Source organism: Panthera pardus, unplaced genomic scaffold (genome assembly GCF_024362965.1).
Source record: "Panthera pardus isolate Hobbes unplaced genomic scaffold, ASM2436296v1 HiC_scaffold_13, whole genome shotgun sequence".
NCBI lineage: Eukaryota > Metazoa > Chordata > Mammalia > Carnivora > Felidae > Panthera > Panthera pardus.
In genome coordinates this window covers 86,906,646-86,921,053 of record NW_026526688.1, presented here as the reverse complement: position 1 = coordinate 86,921,053, position 14,408 = coordinate 86,906,646, and the positions used below count along the sequence as shown (strand labels likewise).

Here is a 14,408-nt window from a genome sequence, read left to right as displayed (position 1 = left end):
GCGGACAAAGGTGGGTCTGTAGCTGCACATGAAAGGCATCTGTGCTGTGCTTACGTAGTATCTCTAGGCATCAAGGTTGGAGTCCCCCAAAATGGTTCACCCAAATGTTCTGCATTGGAGCTACTTTGGAAACAAATGAGGTTTTCAGTACATTGCACACACAAAATCTTAGGGCTGCCTGGAAGGAATGGTAAGCAGGAAGAACATCTATACCAACTGTCATTCGGTTCAATAATGGTAATCATATGCTGTTGAGAAACAGAATACTGATTAGAATACTCACTAGTACCAGCATTAAATATTGTATGCCTACCCCAAAGTACACCAGCCTGAAGAGAAACTATCACGACAGCCTTAAGCAAACAATTCCAGATGAGTATGAAAGCCAAAATAATGTCTGAATTTAAAATGTCCACCAATATATGAATTAACGGGCAATGGGTTGAGTGTTAGGCTAGGGGTTGGTGGGAATGCTAATGAACAAAAAAAATGGAAACACCTTGTGACTGTAATGTTCCCATAAATTAAGGAGATGGGGGAAAACCTATAATGGAACTCTTCGTTACGAGTGGTCTTGTGGAGTTACCGTGACAGGAGGCCTAAACACTTCAGTATGCTTGTGTTTGATGCTTTTGTATTTGTCTGTTTAAAATGTAATTATGGGAGCATTTAGGTAAATAATTTCTTAGTAGTGTATTAAATCTTGTTGGATTATACTTCATATTTTATTCTTCCTTTTAAGTCTTTATAGACACCTTTGCCTTACGGACTATCCGAGTAACCGGAAGGCAGAATGGTAAGTAACAAATCTGTATTCTAAATTTTTAAGCATGTTCCATTTAACGATTTTCTCTTATTCCATCCCTCTGTACCTTTTGGTTTGGCTTTTCTTTTTATATCACATAATATTTTAGTCGTGGTCATAGTAAGAGTCTTCGGAGAGAAGGTAAAATTGTGCCGATTTGAAGAGAGAATGAGGGGCGATGGATTTTTTTTTCCTCCTCCGTGCCCTATTTCAGTAGATGCCCCTCTACAAGGTGGTAGGAATAGGAATGACCACCTCATTTACTCAAGCAAAGCATGGTGGTGTATACTTACAAAGAAACTAACATTTGAACTCCTTACACCTTTGCCTCTAAGAGCTTTACATATATGATCTTACAGCTGTTCTTTATTATTAATGTTTCTACAACTACTCTTAATTTAAAATGGATGTAAAACATCAAATACGTGGACCCAAGTGACATGACAGCTAATAGTTCTTGACTCCAGAGTACGTGCTTCTTTCCCCTGCCAACATGCTCCTTTGGCCCCAAGTGAGTACAATTGGAGAGAAAAGTGATATGTGGAGGAGGAAGAGATCGGTTCAATGAAAAATGGTCAAACACCTGAGTCAAATACTTTGTAGTACATACGCAGTATAGAACAGAAGCGAGATACAGAGGCCAAATAGTGGCCGAAAGAGTAGATTTCAGTTATTCTGATGGCAGCGAAGTAGTTCAAAAGTAGAATATCTAATACTATTTGCATACTTTGATGGTAGCTTTTTTTTTTTTTTTTTAAGCAGTGAGAACAGCTACTCGGAGTGTTTCAAACTAGAGGAAATTGATGCCAGTATTCTCTATTTGAGCGAATTTTTAAACCATCCAAGGTTTTATAATAGTGAAGGGAATATAATTAGATAATGTGTTTTAGGCTTGAGGAAGCTTATATCCAAGATATAAATTCTAAAAAGAGATAAAAACACATGTTCATAATCATAGTTGATTTCAATTTTAGACAAGGATAGTCATCCAAAAAACAAATGTACTTGCAGAAAGAGCTTTTTTAAATGACATGTATAAAAATATGGCACAGTCCAGCTTTTATCTAGAGTGGATGGATCCCAGAATGGTAGAGGACTGGAGTTGGGCTCACGAAACAAGGGGAGGAGAAAACAAACAATATCAAGTAGAAGGGGCCAGGCTCCAAGCGAAGACACATGACTGGCGTGGCCCTGGACGAGCTGCTCCATCTCCAGGGCCTCTGTTTTCTCATCTACAGAGTATTGCATTGTACCTGTCCTGTCAATCCCACAGATATCGGAGGTGTTTGTAAAACAATACTGTAAATTGTTATACACATAAGTCACTGAACCTTCCTTCAAAGGTTCAGAGCAAGAAAGGGAAGGGCACTGTACTTGATGTCTTAAAATATTCATGGATGTTGTAACAACCCACTCTTACTATTCCAAGAAGAGTAATCTTTCAGTTTGAAAATGCAGAACTAATAGCAGTAATAGAAAATAAAGCCCCAAATATGTGAGAGGTTGATAGAATGAATGGCAAGGGTTTTTTTTCCTAATTGTTCTTCCAGGCATATGTGAGGTTGTGGGTGATCTGGTTTTTAAATTTCATGAGAGAATGTCAACCCTACTTTGATTTGTAAAGTAAAAAAATATCTGCCTTTGAGTGATGAACAGAATACTCACAATTCCAGGCCTTTGTTCCTCAGATTTCTGTGTCAAGCCCACATCTAAGAACACTCATGCAAGATTAGACATGCAGACACGGCCATTCCTTTTTGTTTGTTGTTTATTTCTTAGAATGAAGGAGAGAGAGACAGGTGCAAGTGGGGAAGGGGCAGAGAGACAGGGAGACACAGGATTGGAAGCAGGCTCCAGGCTCTGAGCTGTCAGCACAGAGCCCCATGTGGGGCTCAAACTCATGACCGTGAGCTCCTGACCTGAGCCGAAGTCGGACGCTTAACTGATTTAGCCACCCAGGCGCCCCCCGATTCCTCTTGACAAAATGCTAGGAAAAGCTTAGTTGCTTCTAAGCAGCTGGTAAACTGGATTCTTTGAATCTCATTACTGATCATCTTTTTTGCCTTGGCCTCCAAGACATTCAAAACCAAACCTTGCAGCTGAATTTTAATTACTGTGTAACATTTTACAACATGTATTCTGTATGCTTTCATCTTTTGCCATCCTTTTTTCTTTTACCTATTTTTTGACTTTCACGTGTTCTTAGAATATGTAAACTATCTGAAATTCTTTTGGTAATAAAGCAGAGTATAAATTACCTTGCTACATTAAACAGATTCAGGTTTCTAGATGTGGACAATTTGTGTACAAGAATGTTGAAATAGGATTACAGAATCCTTATCTATAATGTAAAAACATCAAGAACTATGATGGAATGGGGGCACCTGGGTGGCTCAGTTGGCTGAGTGTCCGACTTGATTTTAGCTCAGGTCATGATCCCAAGGATCATGGGATCAAGCCCCTGCGTGGGGCTACGTGCTGAGCATGGAGCCTACTGGGGATTCTCCCCTTCTGCCCCTCCGTCTCTAAGATTAAAAAAAAAAAACTAAGAAAAGAAAGATAATGGGAGACTGGGCACCAAGAATATGTCCAACACCTCATTTTGGTTTCCACAGATTGGTAAATCTGAAGAGAACATCACAGCAAAATTTTGCAACATTTTAAGATTTAGTTTGTGAGAAAGTAAGGATCATTAGATGATAGTACAGACTTATTCCTAAACTGACCTACCCGCCCCCCCCCCCCGCCTTTTTTTTTTTTTTTTGGAAGGGAGGGAATGGAGATTGAGGCTAAAACTGAATTGAGAGGCAGAGAAGTTGTTCTTAGGTCTGCCACTGACTAACCTAACTACGACTGAGGAGTCCATTGTTTTCAAACCTTAGTGTCTTTATTTGTAACACGGGCAATAGATCAGAAAATCTCTAAGGTTTCTCAAAACATTGAACTCTGGTACCTCCACAAAATTTGAGTTTCTATTCACACTGCTCAAAACTGTTTTTGCAGGGGGCCTCTGACTCTTGGTTTTGGCTCAGGTCATGATCTCACAGTTCGTGAGTCTGAGCCCCACATCTGGCTCTGCACTGACAGTACAGAGCCTGCTTGGGATTCTCTCCCTCTCTCTAAATAAACTTAAAAAAAGTCCCTTTAAAACAAAATATTTTTGCAATTTCTTGGAACTGCTTCCATATCCAGTTTTAGGGTGCTCTCCAGAAAAGTACTGTGAATTTTATAGCCACGTCTCGTTTTGAACCAAATATGGCATTACCTAGCTTGATTCACATCAGTTTATTTACCTCAAGTGACTTGGCAGTTTCTAAAACTAAAATCTTCCTCAGAAAACTTGCCTCTATTAATTATGTTTTAAATTTTAGGCCCTGCTCCAGGAAGCAATTAGGAAAAAAAAAAAAAATTTTTCGAACAATGGTAGCATTGTTGGCATTAGTATATAGCTTTCCAAAACAATTTCTTTGAAGGGACAAGGCACGTTAACATAATATACTGTTTTGTAAGACTTTCTCACCTTAATTAAAGAGCTGTTAAATATGAGAAAGGCTTTGGAATTGATGAAATATATAGTATGTAGGCTTTTCAAAAGCCTGTTCTAATACTTTAAAAAAAATGTTCTATTTATTTTTGAGAGAACGCAAATGGTGGAGGGATAGAGAGAGGGGGGACAGAGGATTTGAAGCAGGCTTTGTGCTGACAACAGTGAACCTGATGTGGGGCTTGAACTCATGAACCGGAAGATCATAACCTGAGCTGAAACTGGACGCTCAACCGACTAAGCCACCCAGGTGCCTCAAAAGCCCGTTGTAATACTTAATACACCTATGTCAAACTACCTTTTTCTACTGAACATTTAGAAAGCTTGAGATAGATAGAGCAGATCCCTGAATATAAAGCTTTCTTTGATTGTATCCATACAACTTGCCAGCAGCAACAATGAAGTCTCCTAGACATAGTTAATACTGATGCCTGGCTCCCGCTGCCATACGTTGTAACTGAATTGGTATGGAGTGTGACCTGGGCAACAGGATTGTTCAGTCTTCCCAAGTGATTCTAATGGGCAGCAAAGGTACATGTTACAGTGAATTAATATCCTGTAACTCAGAAATAATTTGCAGGTTATGTAAATAGTACTTCATCTGTTATGACAGCGATGGTGTCACTTAAGTCTTCTGAAATAGACAACACTTTCTCAAAGTTAAACATATTACTATAAGGGGATGGGAAGAAATCTCTTGGGAGAAGACGACAACTGTTATTTTACAGCCTATTTATAGTTCAGTTTTATTTTGTTTTTGATACAGAAGTATTAAACAGTCTTGTTGTTTGTTAAGTTCTCACTGTGGAAGTTGTGATATATTGTGTTTAAGTCCTGAACTCCCAACATTACTGCTGAGTTGCAGTGTTCAAAAAGATAGTTACGGTTGCTTAAAACGAGAACTAGATAAAAATCAAATCAGATCAGTCTCCCTTGCAGGACTTGAGTTTTCAAGGCTTTGGAGGCGTGATGCGCAAAGGAAGCAAACCAGTGCACTTGCAAAGGGTTGCATAGTATCTTCTCATTCTCTTTAGGAATGTATCACTGTGTACGACTTCCTACAGAATATTGTAAGTTTTAATTACGGAGATTGTATGGTGATTGTAACATAGGGGCTGAAGTACAAATAAATCACAACCACAGAGGGCTTGGGTTGTGAATGGTTAAAAGCTGTAATACAGGGAAAAGTTACAGTGACAGCTATGGAACTAAAATAAAGTAGGGTTATTCTTGCCTCCCCAAAACAATGTGCTGTGTCCATGCCCTCGGAGTAGGCCAGGTGACTTCAAGTAAAAGTAGCATAGGATACTCTGTAAATAACCCCAAAGACAATAAAATTGTCTTCCTGTGTAAGTCTAATTATTACACACGACTGATTTATACACAGTGATCAGAGATGCCTTCTCTGTAGTGAAGTAATTGCCAGGTTGTCAGAGGGAGGCCACTGGTAACGTCTCAGGTGCCCCATCCCTTATTTTCTGCCTTCAAGGCCACCGCCTACTAGAACTGCCCCTTTATTTTTACTGTATCAACAATCTCTGGCTTTTTCTTTGGCCACCTATGCTTAGCCCTTTCTGCTACACTTGATAGTGTTGCCCACCATATCTGGAAATGTTCCCTCATCTGTCCTTTTAATTCTCTGTGAACCATCTTTCATTTCCACTGCTTATTCTTTTTCCTCTCCCCTAACCCTGGTCTTTATATACATTACACATTTCTGTCTTTATCCTCAGAATTCACTCAGAGTAGACCACTTCCCAACCTGGGTGGTTTCCCAGCCTATTTCAGAGATTTTTATTTTGATATCTGTCACTTCTAACTCCATAAATAAAGTGAACTCCTATGTGGGTGAATGCAGAGGGAGGTCTAGAGAGCAGCCATCTGTGGAAGGGCCTAGTGAGGTACCGGTGCCTGGAAAGTTTGTAGTCCAGAGATGACCAAAAGAGAAGCAAGAGAATAAGGCTTGGGAAGGTAGGCAGAGGCCAGATCAAAGGACTTAAATGTTCTGCTTTGAACTTTTATGTTTTCAGGAAGAGATGCCATTGAAGAATTTAAAGCAGTAGCAAGAGAAATGGACTACAGAGAGGCTTGGCAAGATGAGCAGTAAAGGTAGGGAGGATGGGAAAGGAAGCTACTTACAAGGTACTGTCAAGAGGATTTGGTGAACGGCTGGAGGTAGGAAGTAAGGTGTCTGGAATGGTTTCTTCTGGCCTGAGTAATGGGCTGCTGGTTATGTCATTTACTGAGCTGAGAACAGATTTCAGAACAGAGCTCTCAGCTGGACATTCAAGGAGTAAATCGTAGGCATTTAGATAAACCCAACTGAGCCTGAAAACTCTAGGCCAGAACACATTTGGCAGTAAAAACAACAGGCATGGATGAAATTATCTTACAATTCAGTTGAAGTAAAATCGTAATAGTAAGCACTTACTAGAGTGCTTGCTAGATGCCAGGCACTGACTCTAACAAATTAATTCATTTAATTCTTGCAACTACTCTGAAGAAAAGAGCCCCATTGACAGAACCTTAGTGTTAACATTAAATGGGAAAACTGAAGGACAGCAAAGCAGACTAAGAGGACTGACTGGTCAGGTAGAAGGTTGTCATGGAAAACCAAAAGAATTTTTAAGAAGCAGGCTAAGGCACAAGGTCACATGAAAAAAATGAAGTGTGTTTGATTTTACTACTGTATTATTGGACCCCAGTGAGAACTGTTTCTAAGCCAGAATTCAGCCACTGAAGAAAAAGAGACAGAATGATAGGCTATTAAACTGCTGGAACAAGGAGACCAAGGAGGTGTGAAAGGAGAGGAGAGGCAGAGTCCAGGAGGAGGGCACACCTGCCACCTCCTTGAAACAGGTGGGTGAGGAAGGATGCCCGTATAAGTAGATACTCTTAAAGCAAAGGATCCAGATATGGAGGGAGTTCACAGCTCACGACAGACTGCTGATTATTGTTCAAAAGCCCTAGTGAGGCTGGAAAACATAGTGGCATCAAGCTATTGTTATGTGGTTCCTCAATATACCAGACACAAAAACAAAGGTAGGTTACAGTTTGGAAGGGTTGAGATTAAAAGCCATACCACTGGTGATTTTAATCAGCAGAAACACTCTGATCAGTAATACTGTCTACATACAGGTTTTCAGATCTAGACCTTAGGTGTACTTGTTCTGAAAGAGCTAGAAAAATGTCTAGGCAGAATGGTAGAGATAAGCTAGGTAGTTCTGGTTTGACCCAGTTAGAACCAATTAATAATATAGCGGGGAGGGGGGTATATTATTCGTTGAAAATTTAAGTCTTATCTGTCATTCACAGTACATGACTTAGATTCTTAGCAAATGTGTTACCAAAACCAATACATGTCTGAGTGTCCAATATGCTTAGCACTTTGGGAGTGGTGAGGGTATGGTATAAGCTATATATGTACTCTTTGCCCTCAAAAAATATAGAAGATAGGACTCAACAAATGAAACTATAGTGCAAAAAAGAAAGTGCCAAAGAAAACTGAAATACTTAGGAAATGTTTTAAAAGTAGGCAGAATTTGAGCTTAACTCCCAAATGGGATAAGAAGCGAGTTTTTCTTTCAGCTTTTATTAAAAAGTACCATCAGGTAGGGGCGCCTGGGTGGCTCAGCCGGCTAAGTGTCCGACTTCGGCTCAGGTCATGATCTCGCAGTCCGTGAGTTCGAGCCCCGCATCGGGCTCTGTGCTGACAGCTCAGAGCCTGGAGCCTGTTTCAGATTCTGTGTCTCCCTCTCTCTCTCTCTGACCCTCCCCCGTTCACGCTCTGTCTCTGTCTCAAAAATAAATAAACGTTAAAAAAATTAAAAAAAAAAAAAAAAGTACCATCAGGTATATTTATGGAAAAGATCAATGCTTACAAAGGGTTCGGTTATAAAAATCTTTGTTGACCTAAGTAGTATCTGATCAAAAGCACAATTAAAGGCCACAAAATATTAAGTATCAGTTTATTTAAATTTCTAAAAGATGTAAAAATAGACAACTTTTCTTTGTAGTAGAAAGAACATGAAGATGTGGAGTCCTAGGACCTAGTTTGGTGTGAAATTAGGAAACTCCTGTAATCCCTCTGGTACCTACCTCCATTTCCTAATTTGCAAAAGGGCAAGAGTATTACTTGTTCATCCTAACCCTCAAAAGGTCTGTTTGAGAAATAACTGGTCTGATTTGAAATAGAAATTCTTTACGTGTGGCCAACATTAAAATAATAAACTCATCACGGTAAGTAGAACATTATAGTTCATGACAGTAATTAGAAATTAAGTGGCAACATGCAGATATTTGCAAATATTAATGTAATGAAACAAAACAGAAGGAATATTTCTTCACACGGTAGTTGGGAAGGAGAAATAAGACTCCTACTACTTAACTAGAAATAAGACTTCTACTACTTAACTAAAACAGTGTCTCTATACTAGCTTTTGAATATTATAAATATCACCAGACACCAAACCACAACATAAATTTCATTTCTATATTTCAGAAAACCTACTTGAATACACTTTGAAACAAGAGTACAACAAAATAGAATATACTTCAAATGTTGAATATACAAACTATTATAGTTCAAATCTGAACACTGGTACTTTCCCTCTTAAACTTCAACTAAAAAAAAAGAAAGAAAGAAAGAAAAGAAAGGAAGGAAAAAAACAAAAACACCAGGTATTAGAGCTACCTGACAAAAATTCATGCTGAGCCTGAACTTCCAAGTGACAGTAGAACTGGAACTGATATGTCTGCACAGATGCCAGGGCTAAGTGAGTGACACAGGCAGGTTACAGCAAAAGGCCAGAGCAACTGTTAATTTGTCCACAATTAGGAAACTGACAGACTTAAACTACCATATAAAATGTTACATGTAAATTCTATAACAATACTGTGCTAGGTACAAGATTTTTAAAATTTTTCTTTTAATAAAAAAGCTTTACACAAACAAGCCATTAGCTTATTTCGATAAAGAAAACTGAAAATTAGTCTAAGGCCTTTGTTTTAAATCAGCTTAAGCTATATGATATAAAAAAAAAAATCGCACTAGATCTTTTTTGCTATCTTTCTGAAAAGCTTTTGGATCCATTTTCAATTCACATTCTAAAATACCTATATTAGCAGTCTTCACGTAGCACCAGTTAAGTGAGTTCTGTGTGAACACAGTAATAATTGCTGGTATGCATATAAAATGCATCAAAAATTGCTGTATGTAACAATGAGATCACCCATCCCAACCCCTCCCCACTGAAAACTATATAACCTCTTACAGAATGTTAGTGTTCCAAGTCTTAGTGTAACTTGATATTGTAGTGAGTTGCTTGGTCCCTTTTCAATCCTTTTTCTTATTGATGGGTTCAGTTGTTTCCTACTGTAAGAGGCAGTTTTCTGTCAGCATCTCCGTATGTAGTTCATTTCCCACTGAAACATGGGATAGGTAATTTACTTCCAGTAAGTTTGATTGTTTTCTTATATGCATTAAAAATGTTTTAAAGTCTTCTTTTGACTCTTCTTGATGACCTCCCTTGCAAGTATTTATGTTAGTACTATTACTAACAGTCTTAAGTCCGTGGTAGGGCTGCTATTTTATTTCTCACACGTCACTAGTCCTTCCGTTTTCATAGTTACGGGAAGGGCAATAGCTGAAGGTGCACTGACAACCACTACGTGGGTCACTGTCTTATTTCCATCTGCTGGTTTTTCTTCTTGTACCAGCTGCAAAGTTTTCACGTCATGTTCCTGCTTTTTTGCCACTGCTTCCGATTTTACCTCTGGCCCTTTTATGACCGCACTGATAACTCGGGGAGGAGTCTGGCCAGATGCCTGCTGAGTAGGCACCGATAGTCTCATTACAGGTGTACCATGGGCTATGGAAACAGGAGTAAGTGCTCTCACAGCCAGCGGGGTTCCAACAATGTTAATGCTTCCCGATCCAGTCAGATTTGACTTTGTCTGAAGTTGACACTGTGCAAGTTGTGTAGCTGGGATGGTAATAATTTTGGCAGGCTGCATGGTGATTTTGTCTCCATTTTCAGAAGAGGCTGGCATCACAGTAGGGATTGTCTGAATAACTACCTTTGGAGAGGTTGCTGTTGTTGGACTAGTGCTGGTTATTAACGGTGCACCTGCATTAACTGACTGAACTGCCACAGTTGAAATTTTCTGACCCAACGATGTCATTACAACAGGTACTTGCATCGCGACACGAACTGTCCTAGTAGATTAAAAAAATTGATTTAATGTTAGACAGGTTTCTTGAGCAAAAAGATGAATGCAAATCTAAAATGTACAAAACTATCGCTCTCAAACTCTACAGGTGTACTGACAATTTACAGTATGAAATAGCATGAAATAAATACATTTTAAAAACAAAAGCCCACACTAAGTTCCATCTACAAAACCATAAAAACCAAGTCAAGTTAGTTGAGACATCTACTTTAACAGCAACAAAACACATTTAAAAAAGATCAGGCAATTTTCCAAGTCTTGATGACAGTGGGTTCTTAGGCTGCTAACATTAAAAAGGGGACATATTTTTGCTAAGGCACTTTCTAAAATAAATACGAGTAATGGTTTCCTTCACTGACCTTGGAGCTGCCGTTGCTGACACAGATGTGGTAGTAGTAGGGGACCTGGATGGAGCATCGTGACCAGGGGAAGTGATATTCACAACTCTAGGTACACCCTTCTCTGCTCTGGAGCAGTTCAGAGAGGAGTTTTTTCCACCACGAACAGAGGTTGCTGCTTTTAGGAGACTTTCTGCAGACAGTGACACTCGTTCTAATGATTTTTCATCAGTAGCTGCTGCTAAGTCTTCATTACAAGTTTCACTTTTGTCGTCGTCTATGACCACTATGTTTTTGGGCATATCCTTGAACTGATATACAAGCCTCTGTCCTTCAACCTTTGCAAGAATACCCCTTTGGTAATAATATCTGTAAGGGAAACAGTACTACATGAATCAAGTGCATTACATTTTTTTACCCCCCAAGAAACACCATGTAGAATGAATAGTAACAGAAACATTCACTTGTTCCTGTTAGAGACCAGAAGGAACTCCTTTAAAAGGCTGAATCTGTGGAGTATGTGAATACTGTCACGTAAACTATATGTCCATTTACAAACACCCCTAATTACAAGAAGGCATGTATACTGAAAAGTTTTATGGGTTTCCCAAATTGACAAAACTTAGGGGAAATTTTCATATTAAGATAAATCCATTGTAACAAATTCACAGGAACTAAAAAGTAAATTAACGATTTGGAAACCATTTTGTTTGCATTTAATTTTCTTAAAGGTCTTCAACTTTTCTATTAAAGAATGGTCCTAAAATTAAGCACATTTTTCTGCAAAGATGGGTTTCCAGTGATGCTGCAATTTTAGACATCTAGACCAAAATCTTTCTCCCTATCTACCTCCAAATCCAAGAAACTGCTCTAGAATATCCCCCAAATTGTTATAATAAGGGGCTTTTAGAGCTCTTTTTTAAACCACTAAGACAATGTTCAGAGGTATTACGTTTTGTTTAAAAATTCACTCTTGTGTTCTTACCTCAGAGCTCGTCCCATAGTTTCATAGTTCATATCTGGCTTATTCTTATGCTTCCCCCAAAGCTTAGAGACAGCCTTGGAATCCACAAGCTTGAATATGCCTTTTTCTCTCTGAGTCCACTTAATATACCGAGGACAAGTATTTTTATCTTGAAGTAGATCTAAGAGAAACTCCCACAAATAGGTTGTGTTTCCTTTGAAAAAGTGATAAGACATTGGTGAAAAATTCTTTAATATAACTAAAAGCAAATATTTAATTATGCTGAATAAAAATTCATTTATTACTGGTAAAACAAATGTACTAAGAGTCTGTCAATAAGTACTTGACTATATGAGCAATCACTTATACAGTGTCAAATTGTGTCGCCCAATTACATATAAACTATCTTTCATTATAAAAGTCCTACATATACTTGTTTGCTGGTTTTCAAAAATAATATCCTATTTATAGTTATGATACTCCTATAATAGAGGTCCTGGGTTTTGTACTATTATACATCACCCTATCCTAAATTTTGAGTTCAGTAAAGGCAAATGCATAATGCATAGCACAAAGTGAACCCGAATTAAACATAATCTAATTTAATCTATTTACAGATTTAAACCATGAATAAATTTGCACCAGTATGTTTATCATATAAGCCCAAATTCCGTGATCAAAATTCATCAAAAGGCACTTATTTACTGGAAAGGCAAGTAGTACACAATGAAATATGCAAAACTTTTAGACATTAGTCCAAGGATCTTTTTATAAGATCTATATATATACTTTTATAAGATCTATACTATATACTATATAATGGCACACCCAACATGAGGCTCAAACCCACAACCCTGAGATCAGGAGTCGCATGCTCCACTGCCTAAGCCAGCCAAGCTCCCCAAAACGTATTTTTCTTTGGTTCACCTTTATGCATGAACTCTGAAGTACATGTCTTATAAAGTATAAATTACCCATGACCCTTTAAACATTCTTTTATCACTCCTCTGGACTACCAGTCAATTTGGATTTGATTATCAATGAATGAGAGCTACTGCCTCTAAAAATAGGGTTGTTGTTTTTTTTCCTTAACTGCTAATCTCTTTCTACTGATGATACCCGATTCAGTGAAGATAAGCAGTATATTAGGATTTCATTATACACGAACAATTCAGTTAGTAAATACATTTGTGCTTCAGTCTTAAAATATGAACTCCTTAAATAGAAATACTAAGTAGTATTTCTAGCATTTCCTTTAACTGTCAAGTATTCATCAAATGTTAACTATATACAACATTTGATCATATACTAACAAAATTTGAAAATGGGATATTTCTGCAGAGTAAAATACTTATTCATCACACACTACGTAGTAGGACACAAAAGAGCATTTAAAACGTGGTCCTTCAAGGAATTTACAATCTAGTTGGGAAGGGGGAAAAAGTAAATGACAAGTTAACAATACAAAAAAGAAGTAATGGTTTGAAATGACCTAAGATCTATCACAAGGCAATGCATAATTATATTCCAAATGATTGACAAAGTTTCTGGGGTTTCAGGAATGAAAATAAAGTGGATCAATAAAGCATGAAGACTTGGAAAATGACTAAGATGTGCATAGAGGAAAAGGAGAGAAAGTGGGTAGGTAAGGTAAAGAACTTAATCCCCCAAAGAAGAGTCAATATTTTTTTCCCCTTTGGAGAACTCTTGAGGGCAGACAAGTAGTGGACAATGTTTATAAGAAGATCAGGCTTTTCAGGCTGCTGATTTTCTTTTATTCCCCTCATAAGCCTCTAGGGCCAGAGGTTCTTAAGTTGATCAAAGAACAGAAAAGAACACTGAGAAGAAGAAAATTACACACACCACCACGAGTCACTGGGTCATCTCTAGGCTCCTACTCACTATCCCCTTACTCTCATCAAATCTAGATCCAAATTATAGCCTTCATGAGAAGAACCTTTAAGGGTGGGAGGCTTCCAAATTAAGCCACTGCTACTCAATCTAAATGCTGATGCTCTTCCTCAGGCATTTCATTTTCATTCTGGAATTCTCTGAAAATTCAATAAATTTATTAAGCCACAGTTGAGACCAGTGTGCATCTCTTGACTTGAAAAGATTAACCTTCAACTTTACAAGGTTATATTTATGGCTCTGAAACCCCACTGCACCAGCATCAACATGTATAAACTATAGGTAACCTTCAACCACATCAAGATGAGTACTTGGGACATTTTTATTTTCTTTGTGATCAGGCCCCAGAAGTGGATATAGTAAAAGTGCAGAGAACTTACTCTGTAAAAAAATGTTTGAATAACAGACAATGCCTTTTATATAGTAGGGATTTGAGTGCCTCCATGTTTGTTGAACTAGACTCATAAACGTTCCTCAGGTTACCTTTAGGTACCACTCCACCCCAGTTCCCAACCACAAGTTAAAACTTAAAAGTCTTCATCTCATTTTAAGGAAAACAATTTGGAAAGGGAAGCCTTTATCAGACAAGGTGGTTCATTAAGCCTCTGACATACT

At 38.1% G+C, this 14,408-nt stretch overlaps 1 protein-coding gene across 13 annotated transcripts in view; it reads right to left on the bottom strand.

Annotated features, from left to right (window-relative positions):
- Positions 1-8,300: 8,300 nt before the first annotated feature.
- ELF2 (E74 like ETS transcription factor 2) overlaps positions 8,301-14,408 on the bottom strand; it is a 94,795-nt gene continuing 88,687 nt past the window's right edge. For all 13 annotated transcript variants that reach the window (XM_019419800.2, XM_019419819.2, XM_019419832.2 and 10 more), the window contains 3 exons: positions 11,904-12,096; positions 10,940-11,287; positions 8,301-10,566 (listed from right to left, as the gene is read on the bottom strand). In XM_019419800.2, the coding sequence (XP_019275345.1) occupies positions 9,939-10,566; positions 10,940-11,287; positions 11,904-12,096 (1,169 nt within the window). In that variant the 3' untranslated portion in view covers positions 8,301-9,938. The remainder of the gene's footprint in view (positions 10,567-10,939; positions 11,288-11,903; positions 12,097-14,408) is intronic.